The sequence below is a fragment of the Triticum aestivum genome, chromosome 2B (genome assembly GCF_018294505.1).
Source record: "Triticum aestivum cultivar Chinese Spring chromosome 2B, IWGSC CS RefSeq v2.1, whole genome shotgun sequence".
Taxonomy (NCBI): domain Eukaryota; kingdom Viridiplantae; phylum Streptophyta; class Magnoliopsida; order Poales; family Poaceae; genus Triticum; species Triticum aestivum.
In genome coordinates this window covers 220,222,355-220,233,450 of record NC_057798.1, presented here as the reverse complement: position 1 = coordinate 220,233,450, position 11,096 = coordinate 220,222,355, and the positions used below count along the sequence as shown (strand labels likewise).

The 11,096-nt window shown below is 43.8% G+C and overlaps 1 protein-coding gene across 1 annotated transcript; it reads right to left on the bottom strand.

The window, feature by feature from the left end:
• Nucleotides 1-4,536: 4,536 nt before the first annotated feature.
• Nucleotides 4,537-10,363, bottom strand: LOC123044460 (uncharacterized). Its single transcript, XM_044467198.1, has 12 exons — nt 10,032-10,363; nt 9,829-9,894; nt 8,667-8,753; nt 8,120-8,218; nt 7,731-7,826; nt 7,100-7,165; nt 6,927-7,017; nt 6,358-6,425; nt 6,203-6,268; nt 5,704-5,754; nt 5,115-5,179; nt 4,537-4,824 (listed from the first exon to the last, which is right to left on the bottom strand). The coding sequence occupies exons 1-12, from the start codon at nt 10,254-10,256 to the stop codon at nt 4,770-4,772; spliced, it is 1,035 nt and encodes a 344-aa protein (XP_044323133.1). The 5' UTR covers nt 10,257-10,363; the 3' UTR covers nt 4,537-4,769.
• Nucleotides 10,364-11,096: the final 733 nt, after the last annotated feature.

The following is an 11,096-nucleotide window of genomic DNA, read 5'->3' as shown; positions in this document are numbered from 1 at the left end:
GAGATGCTAGATCCACTCGAAACCAAGCAAATCCATGGATCAAAATCAACAAAACATCATCAAACCAACAAATCACAAAAAACATTTGGGGCTATTTTTTATGGGGATTTTCAAAATTACGGAAGAACACAACAAAATTAGGCTAGAAAAACAAGGGGTAGGGGGTCCAAATTCGTGATCAACCTTTCTCTAATCCAAGATGAGTAGGGTAGAACCCTAGATGCCCGATCTTTCACGATTGGAGCGGATCCCACAAGAAACACGAAGAAACACGAAGGAAAACACGAGGAGCGAAATCACTCAAACCAACAAGATTTGATTACACATGTGCTAGATCCTCGAAACACAAAGAGATACACGATCCAAATCCGACAAAGGACGATACAAGTGACGGTAGTTCTTCTCCGTGAGGAGGTCTTAAGGGGCCTTTGCATGAAGGGGTCTTGAATCCGCTTGGGGGATCTTCTCCGAAGAGGCCGTGGACTCCAATGGAGAAGTAACCAAGTGAATGAGCAAAGCTCTATCTCTCAAATGAGCTAATCCTTTTCTAACCCTAACTAGGAGGAGGTGGAGGAGTATATATAGTCTAGGTCCATGAAGGGGTAAGTGGGAGAGAGATACATGGGCCTCGGGCACGGTCTCTGTGCGTAGACAGGCGTCGGACGTCCGATGGCTGTCAGTCGTCCGGTCGCTCACGGGCGTATGGTCGTCCGGAAGTCTTCGGACTTTCGATGTTTTGGCTCTGGTCTGGAAGTGTCGGATGTCCGGTCGGCGTCGGTCGTCCGGGCGCTGATGAGTGTCGGACATCCGGTGTCTGCCGGTCGTCCGGGCGCTGTAGGATGCCTTGGCTGGAGTCGATCTGGCTGGTGGAGTCTCCAGGCGCCGGACGTCCGGAGATCGTTTGTCATCCGGAGGTCGTCGGACGTCCGAGAGTTGTAGCTTCCTGGCAGCTCTTCCTCTTGTTCCTCGCGCTTGGTGTCCTCGCCGTCTTGTCCAATGCTCATAGTTGTTACATGGCCTTCCTCTTGGTTCCTGGTCATGCATAGCACACACGTTGGAGGTAGTAGCCATATCTCACATGTGGAAAGTGACAGTTCGGAGAGAAGCGAGTTCACCTTGTGTCCAATGGCGAATGTTCAAGGTCTCGTCATATGTCCTCTTGGGGATTGGAGAGTAGTCGGAGTGTACATGGGGATGAACGTAGGATGCTCCGCATCACAACCTCTTCGATTCATAGGTTTGTAAAAAACTAATAGGAAAACTATGATTTTACTTGTCATGTACTCCCTTTGTAAACAAAAATAACAACGTTTAGATCACTACAGTACCCTTGAATTTTGTTGATTGTGAAACTACTGGAATTAGCATCAAGAGCGCTTGACACATCACTGGAGAAAACAAAAGTATTAGAGCAACTTTAGTAGAGAGTTGCCATATGGTCCCAATCGTCATAATAACTGTCAACACGACGATTTTGATCCAAAATGAATGGCTGCCAATGAGTATAATTTATCTTGTACTCTCAATATTTGGAGGCTGTGGTTGGCCAGTATGGAGCTTGCTCCAAACCCAACCGCCAGCGCGGGAGGAAGTTCCAACTTCTTCCTCCTCGTGCCATGGTCGGGTTTGAAACAGCTCGCCACCTGTACACGCACTTGCGCATTCCGATTAATCACCAGTTAGTGTGGGGACATGACCGCCAATCACTTGTCGTGAATTCTCAGGTGGCTGTCGCGATGGCCGCCATGCTACATCAGTCCCTGGCTATAGAAGCCCGACGACGATGCGTCACCATCAACCCAAGCCCTAGTTGTTGCCTCTGCCTCCTCCTTGCTTCCTCCTTTCCCATCTCCTCCACTCTTACCTCCCGTCGCAGATGTCGTGCAACCACGGGGCATACTCTGCCCCGTGATGCACTAGTTGTGGCAGCCGACACAACCTCCTATGGCGGCGCGGGGGGGGGGGGGGGGGGGGGGGACGGAGATAGAGGCGCCTATGGCAGCGAGCACGATGTATCTGGCACCTTGGGCGACATCGTCCTGACCCAATCGCAGTCGTGGTGCGTCTCTCCGGACTCAAAGTGGACACGCGCCGCTGCTAGGAGGAGTGCTTCAGCCCCGCTCAGGCCGACAAAGAGGAGGTGTCACAGATGGCGGTCGTTGCTCGTTGCTCTGACCCCTACGCCTACCTCATCAACTTGAATTCGAATGAGGAGGACGACAACTAGTCTAGGTAGTATTGTCGATTAACGACATTGTAAAGTCGCAAACTATATGTAATGTGGCACATTTTGGCCACTAAGTATATGTAGCCTAGTTCCTAACTAATATAGTTGATAATTATCATGCCGATACATGTGTTTACATAGGTTAAACTGAGCTTAAATTGCCCCTACAAATTTGAAGGGGATTTGACAAAAACAGATAAATAAAAATTTATGGAGGCAGCCGTTTGGCGACTTTGTACTTTTTACCACAGTACAGACGCAAGCGCTCATACATGCGCGCATACACTTACCCTTATGAACGCACACACGCATATCCTACCCCTATGAGCACCTTCGAGAGACTGAGCCGGCATATCATCTTGAGATTTACGAAGTCAACGTAGGCACCTCATCGTCGATGGAAACATCTCCTTCCACTGAAAGCGTATCGCCGAAAATCTTGAAATAAATCCAGGAATAATGCGAGCACCAGGACTTGAACCCTGATGGGTTGAGGATACCACTGTCCCTCTAGCCATCCAACCACAAGTTGGTTCGCCGACTCCGTGTTTGTGCACAAGCCCGACAACCTATAAATCCATATGAAATACGCTCGATATGCGATATGGCGACTACCCGATACAATAACTCTACTAGAGTTGCTCTTATAGCAAGAAATTTCGGTGGACTGATTTCTTTCTCCAAAAGGTATCCTTAGGGAAAGAAAAATCTAAGGACTCTAATCATGCAAATCAAACAAGTAGGATTTTTTTAAGAATTAAATCCTCTATAAAACTTCTAATATTCCTTTGAATCAAATAATCCCCTTTTTCTTTTACCCGAGCAAATTATCTTACAGCTCGTTAGCTCGCCGGTTGATAGTTCAGATGGTATAAAAACTCATAGAGGGAAACACAATATCTATTTTTTTATTTTTTTCGAAACCAAGGCAAAAAATTGCCTCATCGATTAATTAAGAAGAAGAGAATTGACCGGTTAATTAATGGAAAACTGGACGAAAACCGATACATATAGATCATGCGGACTACTCGTTAAGAAAGAAACTCCATGACCCCACGGTCAACCCGACAAACATACATAACATGCAACAGCCACGAACCCTGGCACTTCTATGTCGCAAACAAACCCTCAACAAAATCAAGATTGAATACATCGGACGCCACGAAATCCATAGAGACGAGCCAGTCAGAGATGGAGGACGAAGAGACTGAGTATCCTCCATTAAGCAGCCGCAGACGCCTTATCAATGGCGACACTCTTCTTGCCTATGCTCCTGAGAGCCTTGTTCACTTTCTTTATTTTGCCTGTAGAAACCTCATCCACTAAGAGGCAAGCAATCACACTGCAAGACCCAGGACAAGCTATCTCCAAGGAGGCGAGTAAGCGGCCAAGTTTTTTCACGAAGACCGCCTCGTCAATACGTGTCAACATAGCGTCACGGTCAAACATGGGCGACCGAACGGGCTTCATCACCTCATAATTAGCTGCCAAAGCACCTATCTCATCAACCTCAGCACCCACGGACGCCACCTGGGCAACAACCTCAGGTGAGAGCGCAATAGCAGCGTCCAAACCTCCACGGTCCACAAAGGCGAGCAGCCGACTGGGCTCCAACGACGGCAGTGTGGTCGTAGTCAGAATCGCCAAGTACTCTCCAAGCGACCCCATCTCCTTAGGAAGCACCATCTAAATAGGCGAAGTGGGCTCCCCATAAATCTTCTGCAACACCGGAGCCACAACCTCGACAACGGCTTCACTCCCGAAAGCAATCGGCACGACATGCAACGACAACCAACAGGATGTAGCACGAGGGGAGAGATCTCCATACATGTCTGTGGCAGAACCAACCAGGATCTCGGGTGACGGGGACAAATCAGGGGCAACCCCAATCTGAAGCTCAAGCAGCGAAGACACATCCGGCACCACCTCTAGTTTGGCAAGAGCGGCCTCCGTCCTCACCAAAACACTCCCAACTCGCGCAAGGCAATCATGAAGCTCAGTGCGAAGCAGCTTGGTTTCCTCCACCAACCCGACTTGCTAGCCAAGACAAACTGGAACTGCACGTCTGTCATGAAGACATCACTAGTGGATGCAGGCGGTGGAGCATGACCTTGGGGCGGCAAAGCTTGGTGGACAAGCTTCTTAGCGCGGCAGAAGCGGGTGATGTGACCAAATCAAAGGCAATTCGTGCATCGGATTGGATCCCCGCAGGAGTGTGCATGACAATATCTAATTTTGACATGCGAAACCTTCCAATAAGATGACCTTTGTTTGCTCAACAGCCTCAGTCGTGTATGAGTGCAAAACAGTTCAGTACAATATACAAGTCGTTTTGCATTTCTTTAAGTTTGACTGGAAGTAATTCACACAAGTTCGCTGTCACAATAGTGATGATTGATGTATGAAACCATGGAATTTTCTGTATCATCCATCTTCGCGGACACTGAGACTGGAGAGCAACCTGAAAGCTCTTATCGGCTAGGGCTTTCTTTCTACATGGACGCCGCCACTGCCTTCCAGAACAAAGAGGCCATTCAGCATGTCAGGATGAGGCCTTTGCAGCCTGTAGCATTTCCACAATAAGTGTCTTCACATCCCTGTAAAAGCACAGGACCGTTTAGAGTCAATCAATTGAGTAATCAGAATAAGCATGTCTTAGTTACCAATTAAACCGTCATTCAGCAGATTGAAAACCTAGGAGGCCTTGATGAACAATGCAAGTGACAAAATGCATAATCATCCCCAAAGAAGGGAACATGTTATGTGTAAACCCAATTTTAACAACAAGATTATGAAGAGAGTAGCAAATATAAGTATAGAGCAGAATGGAGAAATGAGTATGCATGAATTATAACTATGGGGAAAATATAATAGAGCAGGAACTAACTTTCTGTCTTGCGCACGTCTAGGGAAGGGAATTCGCAGCTTCAGAACAGTTCCATCATAGCCAGCCTGCACAACAAGGAAAGTGTCAATTACCATGTTACCACACCGGTTGGCTTTGACTAGAATATAGCATGGCACATTAAAGGTCTGGTTAAGTAAATTCAAAGATATGAAAGGATAGTGCATCATTGTCCAACCAAAGAACAGCCTTTAGCCACTAAAAAAAAGAACATCCCTGGGAATAAATTGTCTATTTCGAATTCTGTTCTGATCGTCAAAACCGCTAATACAGTGCATATGACAATTTACTGGTCGACTATCGGAGCTGAGGGTAGAAAGCATTCACAAGACAACATCGCTATGATTCATTGATATTTTTTTTGCCAAACAAGAAAAAGACACAGCCTTTGTATAGTTATTACTTATTACATCCCCATTTTTGAAAGAGGGGAGCCTCGACAGTAATTTTCTATTGAAAAAAAAGGAGATATGTACAACAGAGGGTATGTGCGGGGGAGGAGTGGGAGGGGGGGGGGACTATACAGAGGTCTATACAAGAAAATCGAGCCAAGCTTTGAGAGGGCTGTTACCTTCACATTGATACCGAGGCTATCCACATCCAGAATAGAAGCGAAATCCACCTGAAATAGCTTACATTTGTCATCCCTCAATATATTTAAATGGAAACATTAACATTTGGTGAAGTATAGAAGTGTCAAAATTAAGAAAATGAAAGAGTGATACAAGGCATAGATGTGTTTACTGTAAAGAAAAAGAACTCAGAACCAAGCTTTGTGTGTTTTGCACCTTTTTTTATCTAATGTTTGGGACAAAAAGTAGGAACCATATCCTTAAACTAAAACATTCGTCTCTACACACAAAATATATCACGGTGACCGAGCACAACACCGCCATACAATAACTAAAATACTAGTTATTTGGTTACAGAAAGAAACTTAAGTATGAAATGAACAGAAGATAAATAATATAACTGTCTCGCAAACTAATACAGCTACGACTTGTTTTCTAGTATATCTTGCAGAGTCGCATTCATGACCAGACACCACTTAAGCTTTATATTGTACTTGCCTTAACAGAGGTTGAGTGTTGCACGATGAGCTTTGTATCATCAGCATGATCCTTGTTCATGTGGCCCTGTGGAATACATGCAGCTAACTTGAGCATAAATATGCCAATTGAAGATCAATAGATTTAGTGTGGAGTCAATAAAATATAAAACATACTGCAATAGGAGCGGAGAACTGAGATATAGGATCCACTTTTGCTTCCTTGAACTCAGCTGCACTAAACTCTGAGGATGTGGAGAACAGAACAGTATCTCAAGGACCATCAAACCAAATCATATTGCATTTCGTACAGAATTTGACCTTTAGGTCACAAAACCTAACTATAAGCACAAGTGCAGGGCACCGAATGTGCAAGTCTTATGATTGAGCCTGGTTTTCACTAAAGAAACTAACTATAGGAACACTCAACCTCTGTTATAGAAAATTTCATTGTTAAATTCGGATGAAACATTGAGTGAAAAAGGAGAGAATGACATAAGACGAGAGGCTACTAGTTTTATCTTTATACAGTTTCCTCGGTTTCTGTTTTCTTATTCAGGATATTCCTTTTCATGGTTCTCATATTGCAACTCACGATTCTCGCAAGAGCGCTACAGGAACATTACATAGCAACTAAAAAACAAATTAAAAGTCGAGTAGAACCTTGAACTTCTGGTCAAAAAGGCTATGCAGGTTTCTAACTATAAGTAGTTTTAACTAGGGCATTTAAAAGACGGGTCACAAACCTCCAGAGCCAAGGATAGCTGTTGCAACCCCAGATACGTAACGTACAGCTTTTGGTTTGATGTGCAGAAAACGGAAGTCACCGAAGTCAACCTTGATTTCGCAAATTTCCATCAGAAATTAGTACGATATTATACAGTTACTTTAGAAACAGTATAATGTTCAACAAACATACCCAAAAGGCCTCAGGGTGTCTCCGTAAATATGCAGTTCTCACTGCATCTTTTTCTTCATCAGGAACCTTTGGAACAGAACCAATACGAAGTGAGCCAACAAAGAATTATCAGGTAACATATACTGTATGCTTTAATAAATATCAAGTTAAGAAATTTATCAGGACATAAGCCGAAATACAAAGGTGAACATGGGTGCGCGCGCACCCATGTGAATAGTAAATTCATAAAAAATACTAGAAAAATTTAAAAATTTCTGAAATTTCGCGGTATGAACCTTAGTCGATCATTCTACTCACGTGTGAAGTTTCATAATGTATTGATACCCATGGTATTCTTAGTGAAGAAAATACAAATGTGGTCATACTATTCATTAAACAGTGTTTTTTAATATAGCTTCGATTTTGTCATTTTTGCCCAGATTACCACGGATGTGATTTCTTCGTGAAACTTCATATGTGAGTATACCGGTTGACTATGTATATTAAAACAATAAATTCAGTTTTTTTTTGGTTTTTTCTAGTATTTTTTTGAATTTACTATTCATAAAGGGTGCGCGCGCACCCATGTTCACCAAATCCGCGTCCGACATAAGCACACTAATATATGGGGCAAGTGAAAGGAGGGAATTACAGGTGTAGCATCGCCGTATACAGTGATTACAGTATCTGTTCTGTCCTCTGGGTCTTTGGCAACCAAAAGTGAGCATTTACTACTTCCTGCGAGATTCTGCAAAATGGTGGCAACAAAAGACATAACTATCAGAAGCTATTGTGAATTTAGTAGATTAAACCAGCACCCTATTCTTTTCATAGAACACTGTCCATGCATTTTATATTTTTCATGTCTATCCATTCTGTTTTTTATGTCCGTGTTTATCTGACAGTACTCCTGCTATTGTCAGTGTTATCATGTGTGTTTGAGTTAAGTCACTAAATGCATAGGGTCTCCATGCGCGTAGAACGGTGTCGACAGGTAGTATTACATGTATACATAATCATGAGAGCACAATACTGGCATACCTTTGAGTGAACTGCTAAACTACTCACTGCTAATATGGGGGAACCATCTTGATCGCACGCAAAATCAACCATTGAACCAGATGGATAACCCACATGTTCCTGTTAACAGAATGACATGTTATAATTTTCTTTTGCTGTAATCAACCAATTGACAATAGAAGGAGATAGAAGAAAAATATAATTTGCCTTTGCCATTCACAAAGCAGAAAAGGCACATACTGGAAGGTGACAATCTCAGCCAGTATGGCATGGTAAAAAGCTACATATCACGATGTACTAAATATCTGACAGGTACCTTGCCAAGCACATGCCACATTTCAGCGAGAAGTGAAAAGTGGAGTTATCAAGCAGGTTTAAGCAACAAAGTTAAGTTTGAATAATCAAGAGAAGCTGTTAATGGAAAAAAAAATATCAGGTCCGCCCTTTACATATCCACATGGCAATCAGTACTCACCAGTTTCAATAGAATTCTAAAAAAGACGACACAGGAAAAGACTGGCAAATGCATGCTCACTAGACTGCAAATACAAGAATGCTTCTAGCATACCTGAGAATGGGTAGCCAGAACACCTCTGACACTTTGGTCCAGAATGGTTCGTATTTCTTCAACAGGAGGAAGCCGGGCAGCTTTTACCTATAATCATGATGATGTTGAGTGAATAAGAAAGACCTTGAGATGGCAAAAGATTAAAACCTACAATCTTTAGAGTTCCTCTTAATTAAAATCCAAGACAACTTTGTAACTTGTTAGTTAAGGTATTTGTTCAGAGCTGTCATAAATGTTGCACGTACTTGTTCCACAGGCTGACCATTCAAATATCTAATAGGAACCGAAAATGGCATATTTTGCAAAGTTGATCCGGTTGATGGTGGTTAGATAAAAAAACTCCCACGATATTGGAATATGTTGACTATTGTGGAGGAAAGCTCTGCATATCGTTGTTAATTGTTGATGATGATATGTTTTTTCCTCGTCACACTAATTGTTGAAGAAAATCACTACCAGGGAACAATTTTAAACCTATTTCACAGTAACCCTCCTGGTAATAAATCCGTCCCCATAAACACATATCAAGCACATGGTTCTGAAAAGGAAAGCACCGAGTACCTTCCCTATCATTTTGTTAATCGTCGACGACATTCCTCCCTCGCCATACTAAATTTCGAAAATTCAGTTAGTTACACATTAATAATTTTTGGAAATCATCTGGCGACTGTTCGCTGGGAGAGGGGTGGCAAACGAACCCCTTTTGATGGCAGTTTTAGTTCTGAGACGAGATCAAACGGTGGCAGTTTTAAACGAAAAATTGCCATCTCTGACAGAAACTGCCATGTCGCTCTGAAAAAACTGCTACCCCTCACAACTAAAAATGCCAGCGAAAATGTTCTCAAATGCCACCCCCTCCTGGCGAACTTTCGCCAGCTAAGGGGGTCCATAAATTTAAGCCTATTCCAGACTACTGTTCGCCAGCTAAGGGGGTCCATAATTTTAAGCCTATTCCAGACTACTGTTTAATCCTCCTGATAATCTATCAGACTCCGTAGCATATACTCAATACATGGTTCTGAAAAAAAGATGTCTTATATTCCCCATGGTACTGAGCAGAGCACCCAATTTTTCGTGTTAGAAGTTGTGCAGCTATCGCGTCCTCAGGTTACCACATAGTAACTACATAATCACTAGGTAGAGCCAAGGCTAAGAGCCGCACCTGGTGAGCGCGGATCACCTCGAACGCGTCTGCGGATCCTCCGGGGGCATCGGCAGGCGCGGCCATCTGCAATACAAACAAAACGGCCGGGCGCCATCAGCCAAATCCACAATCACCGCAGGGGAGGCATTCCATCGAACACTTGGGGTCCGGGACTATTCTCAAACAGGTGGAATTCGGCGGGACGGAGAGGCCAGGCAGACCTGAGAGGGCGAGGAGGAGGCGACGAGGAAGCGATCGCCGCGGCGGCCACTGCTGCGGCGGGGAGGGTGGAGGAGGAGCGACGAGGAGGAGGTGGGGGTGGGGATGGGGATGGCGTGAGCATGGCGGTTTTGTAGGTGGAGTGGGCGGAGCAGTCGCGAGAGCGTTGACGGCGAGGGGAGCGACGCGAGCTGGGCGCCCACCGGCGTGAACAGGAAGGGCCTCATTGCGTGCACGCCTTGGTGTGTGTGGGTCTGGGTCTCTGTGTGTGTGCGTGGAGCGGGGGTGCCTCGCTGGCCGGTCGGTGGTCGCTCGGTCGGGCACGGCACGGCACACGCGAGCATGGGGAAGAAGAGGGCATTTCCTATTTGGCGCCACAGGCGCCAGTTAACGTGCATTTTCTTAACTGGCGCATGTGGCGTCCGTAAATGGGCCGGCCTATCTAGGCGCCGGTTGACGATTTTTTTTAAAAAAAATCTGTGATCTTTTTTGAGATTGATGAACTTTTTTTAATATTGATTAACTTTTTCGAAATTTAATGAACATTTGTCTTGAAAATGGATGAACTTTTTTTCCAGTTCCATGAACTTTTTCTAAAAATATATGAACTTTTTTTCAATTTCTATGAACTTTTTTCAAATTTAATGAACTTTTGCTAAATTGGATGAACTATTTTCCAATTTTTAATGAACTTTTTTTCAATTTTTAATGAACTTTTTTTCAAATTGATGAACTTTTTCAAAATTTATGAACCTTTTTTAAAGATATGAACATATTTTTTCAAATGGATGAATTTTTTTTTCTTTAAATCTGTAAAGCTTTCTTCATTTCATTTTTTTATTTTTGTAAAAAAAAACTAAAAAAAACTTAGGGCAGCACGCTAGTGGGCTGGCCCATGCTAGCAGCACTGCAGGCGCTGGATCGTTAACGGGCGCCTGCAGCGTTGTATAGGAGCTCCCAGATATTTTCAGGGCATATTCCCTCTTTTGGTTGGAACCATTCAAGTGCTTTAACCAAACAACTATTTGTTTGGTATGATATCAACCCATCATGAACAATCCATTCAA